At 39.9% G+C, this 27,598-nt stretch overlaps 2 protein-coding genes across 7 annotated transcripts in view; one reads left to right on the top strand and one right to left on the bottom strand.

Annotated features, from left to right (window-relative positions):
- Positions 1–7,405, bottom strand: part of uggt2 (UDP-glucose glycoprotein glucosyltransferase 2) — a 35,080-nt gene extending 27,675 nt beyond the window's left edge. For all 6 annotated transcript variants that reach the window (XR_007885297.1, XM_051404981.1, XM_051404982.1 and 3 more), the window contains exons 1-11: positions 7,311–7,405; positions 6,740–6,890; positions 5,786–5,868; positions 5,504–5,634; positions 3,111–3,223; positions 2,724–2,901; positions 1,408–1,504; positions 1,254–1,326; positions 1,018–1,118; positions 667–766; positions 186–246 (exon numbers count right to left, since the gene is read on the bottom strand). Coding sequence is in view for 5 of the 6 variants with exons in the window: in XM_051404981.1 (XP_051260941.1) it covers positions 186–246; positions 667–766; positions 1,018–1,118; positions 1,254–1,326; positions 1,408–1,504; positions 2,724–2,901; positions 3,111–3,223; positions 5,504–5,634; positions 5,786–5,868; positions 6,740–6,864 (1,062 nt within the window). In the remaining variant the exon portion in view is untranslated. The remainder of the gene's footprint in view (positions 1–185; positions 247–666; positions 767–1,017; positions 1,119–1,253; positions 1,327–1,407; positions 1,505–2,723; positions 2,902–3,110; positions 3,224–5,503; positions 5,635–5,785; positions 5,869–6,739; positions 6,891–7,310) is intronic.
- Positions 7,406–8,759: 1,354 nt separating this feature from the next.
- Positions 8,760–27,598, top strand: part of hs6st3b (heparan sulfate 6-O-sulfotransferase 3b) — a 63,633-nt gene continuing 44,794 nt past the window's right edge. Inside the window, exon 1 of the mRNA XM_051404594.1 lies at positions 8,760–10,301. Within this exon, the coding sequence (XP_051260554.1) occupies positions 9,754–10,301 (548 nt within the window). The 5' untranslated portion in view covers positions 8,760–9,753. The remainder of the gene's footprint in view (positions 10,302–27,598) is intronic.

Genomic DNA, 27,598 nt, shown 5'->3' with positions numbered 1-27,598 from the left:
GTTACTAAAGCAGTAAGTAGAAGAGAGACTAGGAGAGAAAAAAAGCAAGAATAACATCATTTGATGTGATTCAGATACAGATTAGAAACTCATTCCCTAAAAATAAAACTTGTGAGATGGCTAAGGATGTTATCAAAGAAAACCTCCTGCACTATCATGCAGGAGTGCTGCTTATGATATGGCACCTTTTGGTTCTCCTCAATTTCTTTTCTCATTTCCTGCTTTACGGCCACTCTTGTCAGTGATCTGTGGGAACAGTAAAACATGTACAGTCACCATCAGCTTTTACCACACCCCCAGCCGGCAGTAAAATGGCACTTTTAATCTTCAAAAACCTGTGGGCTCTCAAGATGGTACATTTTCAGTCAATTCCCTGTAAACACCAGACTCTTACTCAGCACTTTTTGGCATTATTACAAGCTGCCTGAGCCAAAATAAGCGAACATCAAAAAGCTGATTAGATCTCTGTATTAAAAATGTATTTATTATAGATATAGTTCAAACAAATGGGTATAAAAGACATATTTCGTGTGTACTTAAATAACAGCATTTGTTTTCACACATTGTCACAGGGTAAGGCTCCTAAAAATATGGATTTGGGAATGGTACCAAATGAGTTAGCCAGTAAGCCAGAAAGAGAAAATAAGAATGAATGAATTTTCTTACCTGGCTTTGCTTGGAAAGTTCTGACTGAGATCTCGCATGAGCTTCAAAGCATCGAACTTTGGCACAGACATTATCCTGGAAGCTGCCTGGAAACTAAGATCTGTGGAGATCAAATGATGAAATCACCAACATTTATACAACTACAAATGCACATTTTATTTACACTAATTAAATCCATGCAAGGTAATCAAAAGGAGTAATTTGCTATGACACAATGGATATGGTAAAATGATTTACTGCTACAGCAACTCCAAAGCTAAAACAACACAATTCCACACTGCAATAATTACACATTCCCACTGTACTGATTAACTGTACAATCATTAAGCAACTGAAATAGAAAATCGACACCTTGCATTTCCCACACTTTGAGAGGGACCATGTCATTGGTACTCTCCAGGAGATGTTTGCGAAGCTCAGTAAGTTGCTCCTGGATTTCGGGGTGAGATTTCCTTAAGATAAAAATAGAAGGCACATTTTTGTTCTGATGTCACACAAGGCAAAGGATGTCTAGCAGCAATAACTGAAAATACAAGGAACTGAAAAAATCTTTATGGCACATAACATGTTACAGTTGAGTTACTTACTTTAATTTTCCAAAAAGGAATCCTTGGACTTCATCAATATTATCATCCTCAGCATTTACAATGGTCTTTGAATCTATAAAGCAAAAGATTTGTATTTTATTGCTTTGAAAACAGCAAGGTCTACCACAAAATGTTTGATAAGTCACCAACTGACCTTTTACTTTGGTGTCATCCACAGCTTTGTATTCTGTGCTTTTGATAGCTAACTCAACACCGTATCCAGATAAAAGCATCTTTTGAGGCTTTGGATCCTGCAAGCAGTGAGAAGCAGAAAGGCTTCAATGTAGAACAGTGTAGCGTTTTTGTGTGTATGTGCATTTCCGTTTAAAGTACTGTGATAATAGACAGTGTTCACAGCAGCCATTTTAACAGGGAATAGTAGGGTAAACACAGGTGTTATGAATGCTACTATGAATGCTAAGGCTTCATTCCTTTAAGCGTAGCAGAGCCTTTGCAGTGAGCCAACATGCACAATAGCAGCACCATGACTCTGTTTTAATGGGACAGAACCTTATTTAGTATAATTTCTAACACCTGTGTTTACCCTACTATTTCATATCAAAATGTCTGTTGCGAAAAAGGTCAATAATCATCAAGACTGCAGATGCATCCCATGGGAGCTGCTCCCTCCCTTTAGCTATATACTACTATATGGCCAGCATTATGAGGACACCCCCTCTAATGTGTAAGTTCCCCGTTTAACAGAAGGAATTTTTCAATACTACCAAGTCAATGGAAGTTATAATCTAGAACATATTTCACCAGTGGACACAAGAAGCACATGGACCACCACCTGCAGCAGCAGATTTACTGACATTCAACCTTGACACTAATATCACCCAGATTAAAAGCACTGCCTCAGTCTTTCACAGGCACAATCAGAAGGCTTGCACGCCCCCACACCTTGCTTTTGTTCAACAAACATGTCTTAAAGAAAAGCAGCTTTTACTCTATCAAAGTCATCTATATCTCAGTAAGTTTTTGAGTTTTCAGAGTTTGAGGAATCTGTAAATTCCTCTCTTGAACATTGTTCAGCAATGCAATCTGTTCAGTCCATCATTGTTATGATCCCTGCTTTTGTAGGTATTACACTGAAGGAATAATATGTCACTGTTCTATCACTGCACTAGACACCATCTAAGTAAGGATGAAACAGTGAAGGTGTACGGCTCAGAGGAATAAGCTATATTCGGCTTTGGCTGCACAGGTAATACTTGTCAGTAGGATAAATTCATTGTTGCTTCTAAACTTTTCATCATATTTGTTGACAATAAGAAAAATTTGGGTTATCACAAGCCTTATCCTTTAAAACTTAACAAAACTCTTCTGTGTGAAAAACAAAAGATACAAGGACAAGTTAGACTACTAAATACTAATAATAACCACGGAGAGATACAGAAAAAAACAATATATAACATTTAATAGGACATCATCCTAACATCAATTTAAAATGAAAGCATTGCTACTCACTGCTACATAATGCCGTAGAACATATACAAGTGTGCCTTCTCCAGCCTTCTCTGACAGCACTTTATGAAAAGTGGTGAACTTCTTGGTTCCAATCTCAGCATAGAGGATCACAACTGGCACATCTGTTTTATTGACCCCTGGATATGTGTGATCATTCTTGTATAAATATGGTTTTGGCCTGCAAACATTTGGAAATAATGTTAAAAGACATTTCTTAAATAAAATGATTTGTATCAACAACATTTCTAAGTTCATCACAGGTAAAATCCAGCCAGTGAAAGCCTCAAAGAATACAATTTTAATAAGAAAATATCTGTGTAAACTTGTCATCCTGTTCTGCTCTACAGATTGCGTTTATCCACAGAGGGGAAGAAAGTGCCAAGTTACCTGCCTGCAGCTGCCTTCAGGAGCTTCTTGATTTCCTTGGTACTGCAGCTATGCTGACCATGGATGGAGACAAACGCAGGGCAAGCCTCAGGCGGAGGCTCATCACTTGCTATCTGTTAAGAGCAGAAGGGAGAGGAATGTTCTCTAACACACTGGCTACAACATGACGGGCCAAATTTAATTATAGTTAAACCAGTTAAGTGATTGATTTATTCTCAATATTATCCAGCAATCACCACAACAGTTTACAGTGGGCAGAGCAACACTTCATTTCACCAGCAAAAGGCCATTACTCACTCAAATGTTTAAAACATTTTAAAATTAGAAAAATTTATCAGCCAGTGAATCTCTGTCACAGAAATTACATTTTCTCCTCATCACTGCTGAAACCACAACAATCGAAAGGCTGAGAAACAGTTTGCACAGAGTGCACTGAAATTGCATAAGTCACCCGGTATTAAAGTCAAATTTAGACTACTGCCAACTGAGTCTATCCATTTAAAACTCATGTCATATAAACACCAGTTTAAATTAAAAAATGTTTCAGGATAATACCGTTCATGTGTTCACTCCATTTATAGTATGTACTTTACAACATTAACATTAAATCAAAAATCCAAAAACTAAAACTGTTATTGTAAAGACAAAAATCTTAATCTTAATTGGGAACCACTGTAGAAAGAAAAAAATGAAATCTCCTCTGAAATGGCATTGTCCATCCACACTCTCCTGTCTATCTTGCCTCACTGACCTCACATATATTTTTTGTTGACAGTAGGAAAAATCATTGGGGCTCTGTGGTAATGGAGTCACAGAGCTTGCATTGCTAGCATTGCTTTCCAGTCTCTTCCCTGTCCTCTCTGTCCACCCTCCCTTTGCCCAACAATCATGAATTCTTGCACCTCCTCCTCTGGTATGAGCAATGTTGTTCCTCTCCTTTTTGAGTATGGATTTGATTATCTAGTGCCCACTGTGCAAGGCTGTTTGACTCAATTCCAGTTAATGTCACTTGCCTTGTCCTAATTAGCAATTTTATCTAATCTTGAGCTCTGTTTAGTGGTACAGTACAAGAAAACATACAAAATGATGTAGACACAAGAAAAAGAGTAACTCCATCCATTGTTAATATCCAAGACCAAGATTCTAAAGCCATGCTAGCGGACATTGGCACAGCACTGCTTTGAGGTAAATGCTTAGACAAATCAGAATCTAAATTAAATTAAATTGAATTAAATTAAATCTAAGCATGCTAACATGCTCACAGTGAAAATGCTGATATTTAGCAGGTAATGTTTCCAGTACCATGTTCATCATCTTAGTTTAGAGTGTTTGCATGCTCATTTGCAAATTAGTACATATGCTCAAAGTACAATAAATGCTTTCATCATTTGTGTTGGTATTTTAGTCATAAACCAAAGTATTGGACAAATTGACATTTTTACCTGATAATAGCTAGAGAAAAAGTACAGGGAACTATTTTATTTGTACTTTTTTAAGATTATTTCTGAGGGGTTATTTATCGCCTGTATTTTGCCTGAGCAGCTGAAGGGTGACAGGAATCGAACCTTGGCTGCTGAGTTAAGGACTGCGTTAATGCACGGGGTGCACGTTCAACTAGGTAAACTACCAGGGCTCCCCAAATCAAACTTAAATCAAAGTTATTGATATTCGTTATCTGGGTACCATCAATATGTGGACCAAATTCGGTCTCAATTCATTCTAGCAGATGCTAAGATATTTCACTGGATAATTAAAACCTGACCTGCCGGTGGGCCCACCCATCAACACTGCCATGGCCAAAGCCACCTGGCCAGATGTCAGTTAGCATGGTGACTCAGTGGGTAGCACACATGCCTCCAAAAACGTTCTCACTTCAGTTTGGTAGGGCATTTTTGCAGTGAAGCTACATTTGCCAACACGTGACAGATTTAAATAAAATATCAAATGAACTCATTGGAGTTTAGACAGAATATGGAGTATTTTGCACATAAGGATATGCACAACGCACATGATGGTAATGTATCTGAGAGTAATACAAGAAATGGCCTAATTGATTTTGATCACTAACGCAATTACTGTTTGCCACTCGATAAATTTCAGATAATTAACCTTACTAATTAACCTACTCATCCGAATTATATGAGAAATCACATAAATATACAAGTGGATGTGGAGTATTTCACACAGTAGTTTGAGTATAATGGCTGTAATTTAAAGATTGTGCCAACGCAACGGAGAACTGTTAGTAAGTCCTGCAGAGCACTATGGGTCAAGATTAGGCTATACAGACAATGTAACTGCCTCTAACAAAAAATGAACCTGGCTCTCATGCAATATCCCCAGGCTGCTTTTGGACAGGTTTTTATGGTATATACCATTTTGATCACACTTACCTGCTGGGATGCATGGACAGCTGGTGAGTATGATCGTAGAGCCAGAGCAAATTTCAGGAGACTAACTTGAAGATCTGTGAGGAACTGGCCAGCCTTCTTAAGGATCAAGTTATAGTACGAGCGCACAGACTCTGTGAGACAAATCAACATTATTTAGTGATAATGAGGCTTTTTTGAGAAGAGACACACACCTGTTGTTCTTTAAAATGTATTTAAAATCTATTCTGATACAGCAATTACACCTGTACAATCAAAGTAATGACTTGGTTTCAAACAACATACCTCCATGCTTGTACACAGTGAGCTCTTTCACAGTGTCAACAAACTGCCAGAATTTCTCATTCCCATCTTCTCCAATAAACTCGCTAAAGAGAAAAAGAAAGCATTAGTCCAAACCACAGTGTGTACTGTACCTAAGTAACCATTTTCTGACTCCCCAACAGTTAGAGCTACAGACCACATAATCATTTTATATTTGCTGGTAATAATTGTGCTCTCCAGTCTTGGTTTCTTAATGTCCGCTTTAAATCATCACACAGCATTACACAGACCTTACAGGCATGCAGTAGATTTCAATTACAATCAGAATATTTTCACGCACATAAGAAAAAAAATCACACGTTGACGACGGAAACAACAGTGTCAACAGTGACAACAATAAAATAACTTTTGGTTGCTTTTTGAAGTCCATTATGTATAAATACCATTGTTATGATCAATTAACGGGCACCTATTTACTGAACTGAATGTCTTTTGGGATGGAATCTGTCATTCTGACTGATGAACATCAATTATTTTCCAATATGCCAATGGATAGACAATTTGGGGGAGTAACAATAATCACTTGTTCCCAGCCTCTACAATATGAGGCAACTAACAAGAAAACATTATTATGTTTAAACAATTTCTGTCTATGTTTGCCAGGCCATAGCTACCCTCGAGGACAATGACAATGTCATGTTCTCTGTATTTTAGTGTGAAGCCAGATCCACGTTTTCTTTAATACTCCTGGCAGTGTGCAGAGGGCATTGAAAAAGCATTTAGACCTACATGCTGGGAATTTTAATTTACAAAAACAAAATATAACAATCAACTAAATAAACAAAATATGAAAACATAAACAAACACATTCTGTTTGAGGGGGTATAGGATCTATTCCCTCCTGTGTCCTCCTGGCTATGGACTCTTGTTTACTGGAGATCTGAGTGCCAGATACGCATGTCCAGGGACGAGTACCTTGTCTCCAGGAGGAAAGGGGTCATGCTCCACTTTGCTTTGAGACTGGCAGTGACGCCTTTGGGTGTTGATTTGACATGATGTATGTTGAGCAGCAGCAGTGACAGCACAATAATCTTCCTCATTATCTCCGGCGCGACGTAACATGAACCTACAGAGGCAGAAAGCAAAAAAAAAAAAAAAAAAAACCCACCAACGCCACCAGTAAGTTAACGTGAGTCCCTTCTTCTTCGCCTTAAGACAAGTACCAGACAGTGCCACGTAGTTACGAGTAAGTTATTATCTAAACCACAACACCGGTGCACACACACGCCTAAAAGAAACTCAAGGGGACTCATTCAAGAGCTTCGACCGACATACCTCTGAAAATAACGCAGGTTCAGAAGGGTCAGGCAGAAGTTAACTTAGCTCTAGCACAAAAGTAAACTGCATTATTGTGAATGAAAGCGGAACACTGGCGTGATTTAACGAACAAAGTCTACAAATGTGGCTCACTACAAACATGTTAGCAGTGTAACATTTATAAATACACAACCAGTGGTCACTGTGTTGCCGATAATATACCCCTCACCCCGTTAGTGATGCTGACCGCTTCCATACAAAGCGAAAGAGCTCCAGGTTAGGTAATTTGGGCAGCTAACGACCCGTACAGCTCAGCTAGCTAGTTGCCGGGGTTGCCGCATATTGTGGTGGCTAGCGCTGGCCGTTATTCCTGTCTGAAACAACCGTAAAATTAAAAATAAAATCTGGCGTGTGATTACTTTAAATTACAGTTTCTCATGTTGTGTAAATGGACACAACTGCTCACAGTGAGTGTAAAGTTTAAAAAAATTCTATTGGCAAAGTTGTAATTTATTCAGGCACAGCGGCGGGCAGCTAAAAAAGGACAGCAGCTGGAGCTCAAAACGCTTTCCCCCGTCACACCGGAGCGTGTTGTTGCCTCACTGTGTGGTCGCTGAATATCTGAGAGTGTGCAGATGTGTAGCCAGATAAGTGTCTCTACATGGGAGGCTGCCGGAGTCTCAATAAAATATTTAATAAGATAAGATAAGCCTTTATTGATCCTCAGAGGGAATATTCAGTTGTTGCAGACTTAAGTAGCAGATAAATAGAGTAAACAATAGATAAGAGCTATAGAACACTAAAATAAGTAATTAGTAAGTTAAATAATAGCAGCAATACAAGCTATGCGAGAGCAATTAAAGACAAAATACAAGACAAATGTGACATTGTGTTAATAATGAGCTAATGTTAGGATATAGCCTATGTAACTTCCCTAAAACAATCTGTTATAATATAATAATATATTGTAGATTGAACTATTTCTGTATCAGAACTGTCAGTAATCAGAATATTTAAGGGGTTGTCCATCAATTTAGTCAAACTTTCATAAATAGCCTAGATGATAAAAGAATATAATCTGAATCAATGCAGAAGAGATATTCCTAGATATCCCAAATCAAGCAACTCCATAACATCTTTTCATTAGCCCCTGGTTGCCTGGTACAAGCTTTCAGGTTTGTTTTTTTTTAAAAACTCCATGCCCCCAGCTTGTTAAGCAGCCATTACAAAACCAAGTATCCAAGCCAAGATAACAGGGTAATTTCTGCACACTTCTGAAAGCTCCCCCCAGAGCCACAGAAGATATTATACTAGCCTACAGTTTTCACAGGCGGAGTGGTGCTTCTCATAACCAGTAAACTGATGCTCCTTTAATCCCAATTTTATTATTTTTTTGTTTCACTTTACAGGTTCATTGAAAGCTTTCTCCATTTCACATAAATTGAAACTTTTAGTTGACCACTAGTGACATTAAATGACTGATCAGAGGCAGATAGATAGATAGATAGATAGATAGATAGATAGATAGATAGATAGATAGATAGTCTACATTATTTTACACTTATTTACAACATTTAAATATTTTAATCACACACAATTAAACTTTTTTATGTAAATTCCTCGCATGACAAAGCACCAATATTTTACATGCTTCAGTAGATGTGTCACAATATCCACTGCTGCAGACAAAGCAGCTGTTTCACTTTTCTTTTAATTGGTTACAGTACTGCCTTTTAAGCAGAGACATTAAGTTTTATAGGTTAATAAGGCTATAGGCCTACCCTTGCACAGACAAGTATATGCTGTAAGCAGAGGGACAGTGCTATCTCTTTAATCACCAAAGGTCACACTCGAATGAATGGGCTTCAAAAAAAAAGTTACAGCGGATTTGGTATTTATATGTGGCTAAATCTCCATGTTGTCTCAGCTCAGTGCCCGGGCTTCTGGCTTTGCACTGTGTTAAACAAGATTATGGGATGGACGGGATGGGATGTAGAGCTCTCCCAGCCCAACCACGACGAGAGCATATCGCACATTTGTCGGCTCGGATACAGCAGCAGCAGCAGCAGCAGCATCCTCTCATCCTGTCATCCTCTCTAAAGCACTGCTTCAGCACAGTCAGTCAGACCGCCGAGGATGCTGCCGGAGGATCCAACCCGACAGTCCGAGCCGTGTACTCATTTCTGCTGAAATAAGTCCATCATCGAAATGAACCGCGCTGCGATTTAGACCGGGATCAGCACCGGAGAGGAGGGGGGTGAAAAAACAACAACAAAAAAACAAAGAAGCTGTAAAACTACAAACTCTCATCAGCTGCCTCATTTTCAACTTGATACCGGAGCACGGAGGGAGTCGTCGGCGCGGATGCATCCCTACACTGGCTTTAGAAGTTGGACAGCCGGGAATGGGAATGCCATGACTCTTGACTTCGGACAGAATTCCCAGCGCAGTGCAGACGCCGTGCAGTGTTTCACAAACCAAAAAGGTGGACTTGTCCTTTTTGTCCAGATCGCGTGTCTCGGAGGGTGCTATCTGATCAACATGTGGCACTTAAATAACAGGCACCTTTAGTCTACCTGAGGCATGGAGGAATAAGCTATTGATCCCCCGAAGAAGAAACCCATGGGTGCAACTTATTATTCACAGTAATGGAATGAAGACACTCTCTCGATATGATGGATGAAAGATCCAGTAAGCTCATCTTGGTTCCTATTTTAGCTGTCCTTTTTGTTATGATAGGTTACCAGTACATATGTCCCGCTGGAAGCAATTCGTGCCACTTTAAGGCTGGGGAGAAATTAAGGGGGGTGAGCCTACTTTCCACCCCGTACCAGGACAGCGACGATTTCTACAGAGACCAAGACCTGGAGGATGACAGCCCTCCTAAAGTGCCGTCAAAATTCAACTTCACTGAGAGAGACCTTGACAGACACGTGGAGTTCAACATCAAAGGGGACGACGTGATAGTGTTTTTGCACATCCAGAAGACCGGAGGAACCACTTTCGGGAGACACTTGGTGAGGAATATTCGCTTGGAGCAGCCGTGCGACTGCAAGCCAGGGCAGAAGAAATGCACATGTCACCGGCCAGGGAAAGAGGAGTCCTGGCTCTTCTCCCGGTTCTCCACCGGCTGGAGCTGCGGACTGCATGCAGACTGGACCGAGCTCACGAATTGTGTGCCTGTCATAATGGATAAGAAGGAGGCCCAGAGGAATAAAAGGTACACATGGCTGATTCCCTCATGTTGATGCCTGAATGTGCGTGTGTGTGTTTCTTGTGTGAATGAGCAGTAGGTATAGGGACAAGTTCTGAGGTCCCCAAAGCACCATGGGCCACAGATTAAGTGTGTAGGAGCAGGCATGCAAGACAGACACTTTGTGGCCCCAAAACCACTGGAGCTCCATGATCAATTTAAATGTTTAATTCAGTCCCGAGCAGTGATGGATGGGATGGGTATTCACAGTGTTCCCACTGGAGTGAGATACTGTAGTTTAGTCAGGACCGATAGAGCTATTTTCTGTCATTAGTGTGTAGTCACAGGCTAGACATTTACTGCAAGCTCCCACAAAGAAACTGATTTAAAAAAAAAAAAGGCAAATAGGCTAATTGCAAGCCAGTCACCCAGCAGTCAGTTAGGTCACATTTGAGGAAGGTGGGTGTATCCACATAGTGTTTGAGATGGCTGAGGATAATGTCACAGTTATTAACATTAAAGATAGTCTCTTGCTTTGCTTGACCCTCATACATAAATCATCTGTGTTTGTCCTTTGTGTTCCTGCCCAGTTTTGTCAGTGCTGTTATTCTCTCAATAACCCCCCCCCTTCCTTGTGAATCCATCTCTGTCGATTTAGCTGTCCAAAGTTGGGGTACTACTTATTCAAACCTGACCCACACACCAGTGCACGCAACTCTCCCTGCATCTTTGGCCCCTTTGAGGCTCGTAGGCTTACAGAACTAGTGCACTACTGGTGTACCACATAAGGTCTGATGTAATCTCATCTCAGGACTGAATTCAGAAGATCCCAAGATGTTTGGTTTGGTAGATCCACAGAATTATCTGTGAGGAAAAGCAAAGTAGAACCTGTGGAAATACATCATCTCGCCCATATTTTACTGTTGTAATTGCAGTAGAAAAGCCATTTGCAATTGCTTGCACTAATAGAGATGCAGTATAATTACTTAAGGTGGTGCATTGTAATGAAGTAGTCACTGCCTGAGCAATATATGTGTGTGGATGTCAGTGCAGTTAGTGCTTCTGGAGACACTGATCATTTAATTATATAATAATTTGCATTACAATTTAGGTTATTTATTAAAATAGCACCTTAACAGTCTGTATATATCATCAAAGATACTTCCACATGTACACTTCAGATAGAAAAAGCACTGAATGCCTTGTCACACAAGCTGAATTTTTTAAACTGTGAGATTTTCCTTCTCTGTTTTTTGGAAAATACAATCTTACACTGGAATACATGAGCACATGATTTATTTCTGCTTTGCCAAGTGTTTCCTTTACTCAGGAAAGTGCTCACTGGATGCGACAGCTCTTCATTTCACAGCTGCAGCATCTATTCTGCACTTACAGTCCTCTCATCCCTTGTTCTTCAGTGGGCTCCCGCAACATCTATTCTGAGATAATTCTGCCTCAACCAGGACTGTTGGCAGACACATTATGTTCGACCCCCTCACTAACCAGCCACCGCACCCGCCCCATTTACTAAGTGAAATGACTAATAGTATTATGCTAATTTCATCTTCATAATCATATTGTGTGTGAGCAATGCCTTAATTAAAATATCTTAAATGGTATAAAGTCAAAGGGAAAAAACACCCTTGCACAGTAAAATACATAATTTGTAATAAAGACCCAATAATCTATTTGTTAAAAAAATCTTTACTCCACTTAAGGGTGCAATGGGGAATACCAATCATACATCACAGCCAAATTCAGATGGCATACCCTTGTTTTGCGGTTGAAAGCCTCTCAGATTGAGTGGCTGTCTTTGCGCAGTCCCGGGCATTCACCTTGCCGGCTCTCGATATGGCAGTGAGGGGGGGGTGGGGGCTGAGGTGGGCAGCGATGGCACTGACTGCATGGCAGTGTGTGGCCTTTTCAGCTGGGCGGGGCGCGGTGTGCGGTGAGCCAGCCGTGCGGCCCAGGAAAGGTCAGGCGTGTCAGACTGGATCAGTGTGCGTGTCCTGCGGCGTGGCTCCCCTGGAGTGCGCTGTCAGTCAGGGGAGAAGTGGAGCAGGCAGGCCCCGCTCTCTTCAGAGGCTTTTTGGAGAAACATACCTCTAAGTGCAGTCCTCTTAAGTTGCTTTGTGGAGAGCGTCATGTATGCTGAATGAATATGGCTTGTTGAGCAGGTTGTTTCCCTCTCAGGCGAATTCAGAGCCACGCACTGAGGAGAGCTGCTCAAGTTATTTCAGATTTTTACATGTTCATTAACTACTTAGTCCGGAGTAAAGCGTGTAGATATATTCAATGTGACACATGGGTCACAAAGAAGGAGCTGATATTTGCATTATACTTGCATAAAGGATGAGCTGAGCATAAATCATATCTACAGCAGTGTTTTGCATGTGTAGTGAAATGTTGCAGGTCAGTATCAGAGAAATATTTGATGTGTGCTTTCCATTAAAATGAGAATGAGCTTTTTCAGTTTCTCACTGCAATATCTTACCATCAGTTTTCATCCTGGTGCAGTCAGAACATCTGTCACTGAGATTAAAAAAACAACACAGATTTATTGTTATGGCTACAGGTCTGAGGTGAGGAAATTTGATTATCAAACATACAGCTCGAAGTCCCTACAGTGAAGCATACATTATATGCCTTGAATAAAGGCAACCCAGACATATGGCTGTCCATGTATAAATAAACTGCGTGATCATTTTAGTTCCATTTGAATTTAAGTAAATACCAGTTTAAATCCCCTGCAGATGATAAAATATTGGTAACAGTTTGTAGGAAGAATATAAAACAATTTGAATCAAGTCACATCTAATAACTGTGACAACAACCCTTTAAGATATTCTGGGGAAGAGCCACACAAAGCCTTTGTCACACATCAGGGAAACTGAGAAGAAGCTTCTTCTGTGTAAGCATGAGATCACTCAACCAGAACACAAAAACTTTCATGCATGCACACTACCATTCATACAACAGAAAGAGAGCCTGTCTCTTAAGTTGAGGTGACAGACTTTTACACAGCATCCTCTTAATGACCAGAGTGTGAACTCTTTGTGTTTTTAGGTTCAAATCAGGAGGGAGACAAACGAAGACAAACAAGTAACCGCTGATTCTACCTGAGCTCTTCATTTATTTCACATTCTTGTTTAGTGCAATAATTACTCACGGCTCCCATGAAAATGTGCTAAAATAGCAAATCAAAGCCTTCCTTTCACTGGTCGTTGACATTCATCGAGACGCTGAGGTGGGAACTGGATTTTTGCTGATATACAAATGAATAGAATTAAACAGGGTTGGAATTTTTTCTTGCATAATGTCAGCATCTCTCACAGTATCTGTGTATAGAGGCTAGACAAGATTTGTCAGCTGAATTAAGAGTTTGTTTAGACATTTCTACATGTGGTGACGTTTAATGGTCAGCCTTTGAATTTGTGTTGAACTGTGCCGCTATGTCCTTTCACAGATTTCTTGAAATGTAGTAATGTATCACTTTGGTGGAACATCTATTATGCATATTTTTTAGAGTTCAAGTACAGTCCAGAGCCGTGCCATTACTTAGGAATCTGTATTCGTTACAGAAATTCAATTTTATTTTTATTTTTTTAAAAGTCTTATTACTTCTGCCACAGAGGTTATGTGTTTAGCTCTGTTTGCCTGCATGTGTGTAAATCCTGAAATATCTCAAAAACTGCAAAACAGATTTCAGTGAAACTGGGTGAAAAGTTCAGTCATGGGCCAAGGAAAATATTTTTTTAATGTGGATGGGGCCAACCTAACTGTTAGGCATAGAACCAAAAGTATTTTTTGGTTCCTGGATTCCTTAAATCCTTTCCGTTCAATCCAATACAACTTTATTTATCCCTGAAAGTGCAATTGTATGCAGCACCCGGGTCAACAAATACACATAATAAGTAAGGGAAAAACATGGTTAATCACAAAGCTCAAACAATCAAAGGCTATTTGGTAAAAACTCTGGTAACATGCACGGGCAAGAGTGCATCTGTGTCTAGTTTTCTAGTTTGTAATTGCAAACAAGGAAATCATCTTTGTTCCTGTGCCTTGAGCTCTATTCAAAGACACATCTTGCCATTGTGTGTTGTTAGAAATTCAAGTTTGGTTTGAAAGCACAAACTAAATTGACCTCAATACATGTAGCTGAGGCAGCCAACACTGGCTTTACAGTTAACCCAGCTCTTTCTTGCCTCATCCATTTGCTACATATTTAGAAGGTCTATTAGTTTATTTTATTCGGATAAAGGCCATATTTGTTTTTGTGTACTTGCTGAACAGTATGTGCAGTTTAGTGGTTCCCCTTCTAACGGTGGCCTCGTGGTAATTTTATGCACATGCTGATGTCGCAGTTTTTATTAATTATGAAATCTTCATTAGCAGCCTTCTTGTTGCTTATGCATAATGAATGCTCAGTTCGGAAGTACAAAAGGGGCCAAAGCCAAAACATGAGCGCACTTTCAACGCTGTTCGATACTCTCCTTTGATAAAGAGGGAGATGTGCCTATGTAGCAGTGACGGAGGATGTCCTCTGCAGTGGCTCTGGATAAGGATGTTTAGATCTCAGTGTCCTTGAGGTTTTTGTGCCATGTGGACTGAAAAGCTGTCTTTAAAGCTGTGTATGTTCGTAAGATGAAAAGACAGGATAAAAGAACAAAAATTGGCAACTACTGAAATTTGATTTTCGATGATGATTACTTTTTTATGAATTTTTTGCTTCTTTCTTAAAGGTCCAGTGTGAAACATTTGGGAGGCTCGATTGGTAAATATGAAATATAATATTCATAGGTATACTTTCATTAGTGTATAATCACCTGAAAAAAGTAGTGTTGTGTTTATGTTACCTTAGAATGAGCCCTTTATATCTACAGGCATTGCGGATCGCCTTACATGGAGTCCGCCATGTTGAACCGCCATGTTTCTACAGTAGCCCAAAAACCAAACAGTGGCTTTAGAAAGGGGTGTTCGCCTTTTTTGCAAGTTTCACAGGCACTGTAGTTTCTCCTTTGTGCTTGGACAGGGAGGGTGAAACAAGCTTTTAATAATTGATTGGAAGTTTTGATATAGCCTAGTTGCTGTATATTTGATTTGAAGGCTACTTTACAGTGATCACGTATACATATTTGCTGTCAGTCTCCTGGAAGGTGACGGTAAAGTCCCGTATGCATTATGGCCTGATGAGGTTCTGTTCCAGTCTGTTGTAGGTCACCAGTATTACCATTAATGGTTACTCTAGTTGGTATAGTAGCCAATAAAGGATAGGTAGCAATACTTAATGGGAATTAGCTGCTTGGCTGGGATCATTCTTTATTCATGAAGTTTGTAATTACGCAAGAGAATAAGGATGTGAAGCCTGAGTGTGTGTATTTCACCTACTGATTCTGTGGTACTGCAAAACTATTAAGTCCTGCAGTATGGTTTTTTTCCACAAGTCATAAAAATAACAGATTCACATTCCCTTAATTTCTACAGGAGTAGTAATAGACTGTTATTACTTACCTGGCACACTGATGATGCGCCCTAATCTTTTGCTGATTAACACCCTACATCATATTTTATTCATAATAAGTGATGCAGAGAGGGCTGCAATTACTGTGCGGTCATTACCACTTACAGCTCTGATCATTGAACCATGTATGTCTCACTCTATCTACTATCTGCTCATGACATCTAACAATGTTGAACAGCGTGTGGGAGGGAGTCATTACCAACCTCACCCGAATTAACTTGAATTTGCAGAGACAGTGCGTTCTCACTCCCTACACGTCAAATACTGCCACTTGGTCAGTGGCCCTGTGGTTCTGTCCCATTAGTGTCCTTTGTGGATGTGCAGGGCTCCAGCCTCAAGCATCGTTTATAGACGCACCCACAAGACGAAGTATAAAGAGACAGAAAGAGGTGGGGTGGATGGATGGGTGTTTGACTGGACAGGACTTGAGATCGTTGTTTGTGTCACGTTTGAAACCAAAAGATAACATACATACGTAAGTTAATTTAAGTTACAAAATAACCTTCACAAACAGACTTTGGCTTTCATAGAACATAAAGCCTATAAATTGTTTTGTATAAGAATTCAAAATAAATTATTAGTAATATAACCGATAATTTATTGGCTGTAATGCAATTATACCAATAATGAATAGAAGAAAATTATGAATATCTACGATTCAGCCAAAAAATTTATCTGCCCAGTAATTATCATGCATCCCTATTGTTTTTATTTGCGTGAAAATATTTTACTATTTGAAGACATTGAAAGTTTACATTTAGACTATATTTAAATAGGATTAGCAATATTGACATGTCATCCTCTACAATGTGCAAATAATAACCTATTGTCATTTTGGAGCTTAAAACTACATCAAAATGTCTCACTTGAAAGCCAGTATAAATATAAAGACTTGCTTGGAGTAGTTGAAGGTCTAACCAGAAAGCCCAAATACTTGCACATGTGCGTTACAGCAGTAAATGCAATTCATTTACATTCATGTACAGATTTGTCCAGTAATAGTGTCCTGGAAGCTTCTGGTAAGCAGCATACAGACTATATACTTCAATATTTATAACATTTTATATGAAACATTAAATGTGTTGAAATTACATCTTCATGTAAACCACATAGAGCCTACTAGTGCAATATGACCTTGGAGAAATACCTTTACACTATTCAATATTGTCTCTCTGTCAACCTACAACTGAAGGAATGATCAAAATTATTAAACAAAATAGTTTTGTGATACACTGATGTTGTAACCACATTTTTAGCTTGTTGAAAAGAAAGAGTCAGACCAAATATCCCCAGTCAGTTTTCAGCTTGAAATCAGTGTTAAAATCCCAGTTGGTACTCACTAGGTTTATTCGTTTCCTTCGAAATAGCAGCTGAGAAAACAGTCTAAGTATGCTCAGTTGTCATGCGATTGTAGAAACTTAAATTTTTCTAAGCATTTTAAAGTGGCTATCATTGATATTTTTGTAACAATGTTTCAAATTACAGTTCATGGCGTGAGAGGCGTCGCTCGCTGTGATAAACCTGCAGAGAATTGTCAGCTGAGCTTTAAAGTGAGATTCAGCTCATTGTTTAGCTGGTTGGCCTGCAACTTTACTGTTCTGGTTCACTTTTACTGCTCTCGTAGCGGCATTTACGTCTATAGCAGGCAGCTGGTTTGAGTGAAAAATCTCTAAAAACCCACTGTACACTACCTGCTCAGCATGAGAGACACAGTTAAAGACCCGCTGGTGAACATTATGTGGCATTTAGCAGATAAAGAGTCAGATATTTCCCTCCAAACTCAATGCCAATAAAAAATTAACTGCTCGATGTGTAAATAAGCAAGCAGTTGTCAAAGTTATCCACAGTCTTTCAGCTGTCCCCAATTGGCAAAAAGAAATCAGTTAGTGCAGGTTTAAGGTATTTAAGTAGTGCAAGTATTGATACGTAGTGTTTTGTGAATGTCTGTTGGGCAATGATAGAAAGATTGGCGCACATTTAAAACTTAAATTAAATACAGTAACACCAGTAAATTGACACATTTTCTTGTTGCACACTGAACTTTTCTTCTGTGTATTCTGAAGCCTTCCATTTAGTAAAGAAGTGAGCACAGGACCTCAGTTACACTCACAGCAGGGTAATAGATGCCCTGCAGGCACAGATGAACCTGAAGGAAGGAAATTGAGCAGGTTTACAGTTCTGGTCGTATCTTTAGATGTAGGAGGCAAAGTGCTCATCACAATGATGGGATGTTTATTATGTGTGGAGCTGCGGGTGCCCTTGCAGGCCTTGGACTTCCAGGGCGCGGAGATTGCTTTTCATGTGTCATTAATTCAAGTCGTCATCACTGGCAGGCCTGAGCAGCAGTACAGTTGGTCTGATAATTAAGTGTTACCTCTACAGAGAGTGCAACAGCATATGTCAAGCACTTGTTCACCGTCATGACAAAGAAAATGAAACGGTCAAGGACGTCATTAAGTGCAACTCAAATTAGACTATGCAGAATAAAATGTGGAGTTCTATTTTTTCAAAAGAAACTTCCAACAGTTTCTTAGACTTACTTAGTTAATACGGGAGCAAGTAAATCATATCTAGCAGCCAGTATTCTTCTCAAAATCAGAAAGCTGAGTGGCCATTTTCTGTTTTGATTATAACTTTTTTAAATACTAATTTTCATTCCTAATATCTAATTAAAATATCTTTATAATACTCAAACCTTTTTTTTTTTTTTTTTTTTTTACATGTACTGATGCTGGCTTTCATTCTTCTATACTAATATAATACTTCTTTAATAGTTCACAGATATCCCAGTGGGGGGAGGTTTAAAGTAACCATGTCAGGTTAAGAGGATTGATACTAATAAAACTGGTGGAGTCTGGGGGGAGAAGCAATGAAAAGGAATTCCTAAAATGATTGCTGTATAGTATCTACTGCTACGCCATGAAATTTGAATCTGTAACACTCTTCTCTAGCTGTGGCCAGCAACAAGCATTGGCGTTTTTCACATTTAATGTAATGGTTACTGGATAAAATTGATCAGATAAACATATTATTTCTGTATATTTAAATTAAAAAACACATGTGAAAGCCTCTCTGAGTATGTTAAATAAAGGATGATATAATGTGTAAGGAGTCGTTCTTAGTGACAAACCCACAGAGAACTATCGCTCTGCTTTTCCCCTCCGGTCTTCAGAGCTTTATAGCATCCTTCAGCTCATTATTTGGGGTCATGATTTTACTGTTTTGGTTCACTCCACTCGTATCGGCCTTGTTTCCAGACACAACAGTTTGCTGTTTGCAGCGAAAAATCCCATTGTACTCCACCTGCCCAGCAGCAACAGCAGGCAGACAGTTACTGACTCGCTGGTGAACATAATTTAGAAGCTAAAGAGTCAGATATTTCCCTCAGGAGATGGTTGAGACCAAAACAGAGTTAAAAGGAGAGAAAATATTTGTTCGCCGTATCAGCTTTATAAGGTGAGAATAACTGTTGTGTATACAGCTATTTCCTCTGCCCCCAACTGACCAAAAATGTGCTTTAAATAAATAGTGAAATAATACAGAGGTTTATTGTAGAGGTTAAAAATATAGTACGAGTAAGATATTACAATGAAAGAATTCATTTTTTCATACTTTAACAACAGCTTCAAAAAAAGATGTATTGTATTGAGATTATGTGACAAACGTAGTACCTGTGACTTAAAATAATCTTTGCCACTGAGTATGATCTCTGGGGCCTTCTGTTTAATTTTTCCTATCTTTAATAAAGATGTGCAGTCCTTTGTGTGAGTGTGTACCCAGTTTTCAGAAGTTTTTTAATCACTTTTAGGAAGATTATATATTTTTTTTTTTGCCATGTGATGTCTCTTCTGTTGGAAAGGGGATTAGTGTCCCAGTTCTATGTGGAAATCTCCTGCTTGATACATGATGCACCAAACAGGGAGGCCTGAGTTGTCTTCACAAAGTATTGTTCAGTGCATGTTTATTAGATAAGCCTTATATCCTTTATATATCAATATTAGCATTTGGAGGAGATGAAAAGCTTTGCATGTGTTTGAGTTGTTATGGATATTTGTCATTGTCCATTTGGCTTGAAACTGTTCGAGATGTAGTATGGAGGGAGCTTACCGTCTTTCTCTAAAAGCCACTCTAGGTAATGAAAGCCGTGCAGCTCGCCAGAGCCGGCTTGCAGCTTCTCTGATGCTGCTGTCAAATACTTGCTGGTCCGGCAAATATGAATTTCCAATCGTCTGATTCAGCTCTTATAGCCTGATTAAAGGGTGGCATTTGGTTGAGTGGCTGGCAAGGACCCTCATGCTCCAGTCTCAGTTTTCAGGGATCCTGTGGTAAGAAATGTTGTATCAGACACTGCAGTGTAGCACATTCTTTATTTTTATGGCACAATTTCATAGTTTCCTCACTGAAAGTAATGATACCGTGAAGATTCTGCTGTTATTTTTTTGGCTCGAGTCAAAAATGTTGTTTTCTTGATTTGATCCACGGCATCACATTTGATGAGTACCTTGTTTTAATTCTGAACAGCGTGCCATCATGAACTCTCAGATCCCAGACGTGCTGTCACGGAGCTGAACTCCAACTTCCCAGTCAGCTTTTGATCAGTGTGAGATCACCCCCTAGACTGAAGTAAAAAGAAGAGAAGCAAAGCACCTCATACTGATCTAGTTAAATGTAGTCATCAGTTTGATGAGAATGAGTCAGCTGATGCTGTGATTCTGAAATTCTGTGTTTAATGTCCCCAAGAGGCCTGTTTGGTGGCTGAGCTGTTCAAATGCTTCTATTATCAGAGGGGCAATTAACTTTGGCTCTGTCTTCCCTCTAATTGAGAAAAGAACATTCTAGTTTTGTACTATAAACAGTCCATAAAAAAGTAAGTGGTGAAACTTGAAGATTTTTACCACAAATTCTTTAGTGTTTGCTGATCAAGTCCAAGAATATTGCTTTGAAGACACTAGTTGTTGGCTTTGTATGGCTGCTACAGCTTTTTATGCTGTGCTGTGAATATATTTGGCTTCAGACTGGCTCTTTTTACCAGTTTAGCTTTAAGTGTTACCAGTTTATTGATGCATCACAAATGTAACCCAATAAAATTTGTGCTTTATAATTATATAATTATGATTGTATTTTGGGTATATAGCATCAAATTTCAAGATTGTAAACATGTAAACAAAGCAGACCTGGTTAGCATCCTTGTTAATTCAAAAGGGAATTTCTTTGCCTTCTGTGTGTGTGTGTGTGTGTGTGTGTGTGTGTGTGTGTGTTGTCCAGTCATCAAACATCAAAAATGTCAGCAGAGGTGTCTGCTGTGTTATTTCTCAATTGATACCTGTTAGGCCTGACGAGAGGACCGTGCTAGGAATAACTGCTTCTGGAGTTGATTTATTATAACAACCTGGAGAAAGGTCATCTGTCCTTATCTGGGGCGAGCTGGTGACAGGTAAGTTATACTGTGGGGAGGCGAGCCGAGGCTGCCTCACACTGCCCAATTTGGATTCAGTGGTTGACTGAGCACCTGGCACACTTTAAATGTAAGCACAGGTAGAGTCACCTTCACACGGACTAATATCCACTTGCAAGAGTGTGCCACCCCCAAAGTCTTCTGGTGGGATGAGGCTCTGGATGCTTTGATGTTGCTGAGGGGTCCACTGGCTAGCGATGTGGTGAAATATATAAAACTGTAGTACTACACTTAAGAGCGGGTTCACCCTAGGGAGAAGGTGTGTTGAGGTGTGCTTCTAAGATATACCAAAATCAGCCACGTCATTTATGTAAGCAATGAAATGGTAATACATAAAATATGTTCAATCAATACGATCTTTACTGCTGGTGTCCTCTGCTTCTTCCCTGTGCTGCGGCATCGCTCAGACTTGCTGTGAGAGAGATTTGAATAATCTCACTGAACAGATTGCAGTCCAGATTGCCTCTTAAATTCCTGCATTTATAAATAGGTGCTTGGTCCCGTTTTATTTTGAAAAATCATCATAGATATGTGATCACCAGTGCAGACACTAGTTTTCATTAATGTTTAGTATATTATTTAATCATATGAAACAATATTACATATAAATTACATTACAAAACAACTCCTAGGGTTATCTGTAAGTATGCCTGACTTGGCTGTCATATATTTTAATATCCTCTATTTTGAAGAGTATAAAGGCAGAAAACATCAGATATGATGTGTTTTGTTGTTATGCTGACTGAACAATTGTTTATTTCCCACTGGAAAAGGATTTCCCTCTTTAGATCAATTTCTGTTCACACCCACCTACAATATTGCAGTATAAATTGGGTCCCAGGCCACAGTATAATAAGTATGGATTGAAAATCTGTCCTAACAACAGTAAGGCACTAGAGAGTAGAGTAACATCTTGTTGCATCACAGAGTGCTGGTGTGGAACAAATAGCATTATGTCCCAGCACGTGTTGTGATACAGAACATCAACCTCATCATAGGAATCCAATGTCCCTCCATGTGAGTCAGTCCTCTCGAGGTGCCAGTTGAATTGCTGCAAAACAGAGCTTTAAATCCCACTCACAAATCCAGGGATCACTTAACTTCTCATCAGTCGCCATTCTGCAATGGATAGTAGACTTTGTTTCATTCATCATTCTGTTTAAGTCTCCCCTCTCATGTTTGGACTCTGAGCTGCGAATTTGTTTACTTTCTCTTCGAGGGTGGTGAGAGGAAATTGTCCTAACACTGGAGGCATTTGCTTTGCTTGTCATGCCAGGCATGTCTGTGAATCATAATAAATTACAGAGGGTGTAAGTATCTTTGAGTGCTTCCTTTTGTGCAGAACAGTACAAATGAATTATCAGCAAATGGCTTTACCCTCTCTATGTCATCAAGAAGCAGATTATGCCTTTGTTAAATATTTCAAGCTGAATTGTAAACCCATGCATATTAATGCCATATGACATAAATTAGCATTGATTCCATTATTTCTTTTTTTTTTTTTTACAAAGCCAGTATACTGCAAAAGCCAATGTGGGTGTGTTGGGAGCTTTTAGCAACAATGTGCAGAGACATTGCAGGGTCATTTTAGGCCTCGGAGAGCAATGCAGGGTGCCAACATGACTAATGGGTCTAACCTGGATCCTCTATCGACTTCCACAGAAATACTCAGCAATTGATTTGACTGCTTATGCCGCTGCCATAATCTCACCTCCAATGATATGGTTTCATGGCTATTTGTAAAAACTGCTGCTACTGCGTTTTATTTAATGTCGGGCGTAATATCAAATCTGATCATGTAGGCTGCTCAGTGTGGAGCTGTGTGTCAAGTTACTTTTTTAAATTCAACCTGCCATGTCACTTCAGCGTTATAGGAACAGCTGGATGTATTCATTCTATAACACAGGTTTATAGGTTCAGGCATTTCATTGTTTTTACTGAAATATAAAACTACAGGATATGCATATTTTAGGATGGAATGTTTTTCAAGGTCTTGCAATATCTTGTTGACTGCACAGCTAAAAGGAAGCAGAGCATTACAAAAGATTGAATCTAAAAATAGGCAAAAATATTAAGGCCAAGGAAGAACAAATATGCAATTTCAAGAGCTGTCAAAGTCCCACTGGGATGTCTTGTCGTGATTTCTGATAAATATCAACGGTTACTTTTACATTTTTACAGTTAGAGTTTTTCAAGAAACTTCCTCAGCACTCACAGTATGAAATGGAATTAAAAAGGGTTCATGAAGATATAGGTATATGCTTGCAATCCATGCTGTGAGACCAACACCACACAAGGCTGTGACATTGGATGAGGTAAAAAAATACCAAAAAGGGCTTTCCAAGGACTTATCCCAAAGTCCCTTCAAACACCTCTCTGTTTTTTGCCTCTTACTTTTTCTTTGGAACATCCCCCTCTTACAGAGAAAATGGATGTGGTAGCACTCAACAATGCTGCTTTTCGTGGACCTGGATGGATTGCATGTAAGCGATAGTTATGTGCTTATAATATGGCACTACACAATCCTTAACTATCAAAGTAGAACTACAGTACGACTCACCTGAACATGTACATTTTACATTGCATACCTTTCTCACCAATGCAGACTGAGCAAACCGTGTTTGATCTACTTGTATTTAATGTGTTTCAAAGTGAGTCCACACTCATCTCTGGCCCTTCTAAAGTGAGAAAGGAGAGAGCTGAGCTCTAAGCAGCTGTTCTAGCGCAAGACTGTGGCCTTTCCATGTAGATGATTGATTCAGGTGCGGTGAGGAGGGAGAGGAGGGATCAGGCTTTGGGCTGTGTCCGTTAATCACACAGTATTACCACACAGGAGGCATTTATCACCAAACACCAAAGGCTTCAGTCCACAGGGGAACACTGAAACCAATCTCCTCGCTTACATGCAATCCATCCAGGTCCACGAAAAGCAGCATTGTTGAGTGCTACCACATCCATTTTCTCTGTAAGAGGGGGATGTTCCAAAGAAAAAGTAAGAGGCAAAAAACAGAGAGGAAAGGAGGTGTTTGAAGGGACTTTGGGATAAGTCCTTGGAAAGCCCTTTTTGGTATTTTTTTTTACCTCATCCAATGTCATAGCCTTGTGCGGTGTTGGTCTCACAGCATGGATTGCAAGCATATAGCTATACCCCAGGCATTCAGATATAAAACAGCCCTGCGTTAAAACAATGTAAGACTTAAAGCGATGTAAACAAACCCCACAATGTAGCCCCAGCGAGGCCAATGCTGTGCCTTGCTAGATGACGTTGAATTGGATTGCTGAACAAGTTGAGCCTGCTTCAACTGTTTTGGCAGACAACTGTGCATCTGATGCCAGAGCGCTTACCCCAACACACCCGAGGTACCAACCCAGTGGTCCCATTTAAATGAATGAGGGGGCTGAGCTTTTTCACACAGTGCTTTTGTGTGTCTGAACATGGCCTTAGACTTTAATAAAGCCCATAGGTGTCACAGCCAAAGCCACACGCCTTTTTTGGGGCACAGCGACCTATCCTATTGGCTGCCAGTCACAATTAGATTCTTTCAGCAAATGATTTATAGGTTCAACAGTTGTCTGAGGCCGCCTTATAGACGTACGTGTCTAGGAAACACTTGAAAACAGATCTGACTAAATTGCAGTATGTGTTTGTTTTTGGTGTATAGGAAGCAGAGGTATCTACTTTCAGCTTCAAAGACTGCCTCGATAACTCAGTGTCTGTCCGTGTCTACCACTGCACCCAACATTGTTAGTGCCTAAAAGTGAGGATGATGGAGTGAGATAATGATATGAACGGCTAAGTTAGGTGTCCTATGTGGCTCAAATTGCAAGTGAGTTGAGATGCTATACGAAGACTGCGCCTGTCTGGCTAAAGGAGTCTTTGATTTTCTGTTTAGCTACAGCATCTTGTTGTGGCTACGGACTGTTAAAGATATGAATGAGGAGATTTAATCATCTTTGAAGTGATGGAGCGATATAGCTCCTCTGAATTTGTCTACCCATCTCTCTGGCAGAGTAAAGGATTTAACATGTTTCTTTAAGTATATAGTTATTGAACTATTCAAGACAAACAAGATGGGTTTACATATGAATTAATGTGTTGAAATAATTAAATCTGCTTTAAGTCACAAGCAGAGGGTGCTGCTAAAGTCTCGAAAGCGGAAACCTGGTGTGAATGAACCACGGTTACACATGAAGCAGAGCTGGAGCCCTCTAACCTGCCACTTGAGTTGTTAACTTCATTGACATAGGGTTAGGGTACAATAGCTATTTATTGGCGGCTCCTTGTCCTGCTTGACTGAACCAGCGCATGATGCTCAAACAGTGTTATTATCCACAGGAAAGTGTTCTGGCCTTTTACACTTTCACCGTCATCTTGTTTCCTCTTGGTCATGATCATGGATCCCTACGAGCTACTTAACTAAAAAGCAATCTTTCCAGGCAGACTTTTTAAACTTTCCCCAACAGCTCCACATAACATTTTCCCTGATTATTGTCCCCCAGGATCCTCATGTACGGGCTACACTCACACCCTCTAACAACTGACATTAGCCATGATAATGGTTTTCCCAGTGGGGGGTTGTGTTTAAAGGCTGTGAAATAATGTGCTTCTGTTCAGCAGGGCTCTCCCTTTGTCCTGAGTGAAAGCAAAAGTACTATAAAAGGTCATTATACACTAAAAGCTACAATTATTGAAGAGATGTTAAGCCTTCGATTGGGTGTTGGATGTTCTGTGGTCCGAATTTTTGGAAAATGGTAAACACTATTTACGAGAGTATGTGCAGGTCTGGGTGTTGATTTAGAGCTTCATCTTTGATTAGTTTTTGTAAGCTAGCGATTGGGCTGCTGGTTCCCCTGGGATGAACTCATAAGAAGGTTATTGTATTTTCTCCATAGCCTGTAAATTAACATAATTCCATGCCTGTTATTGTCTATGCATGTAATGTGTTGCCGTTGTTGCATGTGGTGTGACTGGAACATGAAAGGCTGCATTATAGACAACAAGTTTTTCCACAGGGAGTCTTTGCACGAGATGTATCAGTTTGACATTTACATTGAAATGGAAAGTGTGACCCAGTGAGGTTACATGTCTGACTCCTGGTGTAATTGTTTAAACGCGGAAGGCGCAGAGCCACACTCCCCCAGGACCTCAGCACTGATGCTTGATAAATTAGAGCAAACAGACGGCTGTTTATACACGGCTTTGATGAGCGGCTGTGTTTCGTCGCGTTAAGACGACAAACAACGTCTAAGCGAGGGTAACCACTGCTGTTTTTAATTAACGCACCACACTTGCAATCACAGCAATAAATTTGTCTGCTGTGTTGTCTGGTGAAAGTAGATCAAAGTCAAAGCTGTGCCAGCAGTGTGCATTGGAGGTGAGGTTTTTGCTTTCTCTCATTTTTTTTTATGTGAGAGCTACAGGGAAATATACAGTGCAGCTTTTTAATGTCACCCAATATTAAGAGGCCTCAGCTCAGTGGAACAGTAGCAGAATGAATTTCCCCTTGTGTTGACAAGAGTGGCAAGTTGTCCAGAAATTTATATTCATGGCTGCAAATGAAAATGGAACAACCCAGAGAGGTGTCCTGCAGTGCCAGAGCCAGTTATTGATGTGCAGTGGAGGGGAGAGAGTGACATTTAACGGCGTGAGGATGAGCGCCCTCTGACCAGCTTGAATGCTCTGCAGCAGATGCCCCGGCACATATAGAATCAGGCTACAGTATAGCTTGTCTTTATAGGGACCTGAGGGGAGGTGAGAGGAATGGGGCCTCAGAGCAGAGGGAGTCATTTCAGCTAGCCTCCACCTTGCCGCAGTCAGGGGAGACAAACAGGAAAATCAATACTCCCACTCAGGACAGTTCACTACAAGGGCCTCCCTCAGCGCCACTATCTGTCAGAGTCAGTCCCTCAAGCGCTATGGGATGGGAACTGCTGACAAGGTAGGTGTCAGAGCACACTGATCACACTGTTAGTGAGCGACTGAAGTCTTGTTCAGCACCACGGACAGCTCCAGACAGACGGAGACAAAGGGCTCAGTCAAAATGTCGGTCCCGGGTTTATCTGCCCCCTTTTTCTACACACCTTTAAAAACGTGTTCTCATTACATTTGAGAGTGTAGGCACTTGCCATATTAACACCCCAATAACAATAAATCTTACACTTGATGCAATGACCTTAGAAAATAATTTGGTTCAATCTGAGTTTTGTCAAAACTCTTTTTATTATTATTATTATTTTTGAGTGCCTGTGATTGTCTGTGGGCATGTTTAATATTGAATGAATAGCTATTATGAAAGAAAACAATATAAATAACATGTAAAATATATAAATGAACCAACAAATTGTGAA

This window comes from Dicentrarchus labrax, unplaced genomic scaffold (genome assembly GCF_905237075.1).
Source record: "Dicentrarchus labrax unplaced genomic scaffold, dlabrax2021, whole genome shotgun sequence".
NCBI classification, from domain to species: domain Eukaryota; kingdom Metazoa; phylum Chordata; class Actinopteri; family Moronidae; genus Dicentrarchus; species Dicentrarchus labrax.
The sequence above is the reverse complement of the archived record's forward strand: the minus strand, read 5'-3'. Positions and strand labels throughout refer to the sequence as shown.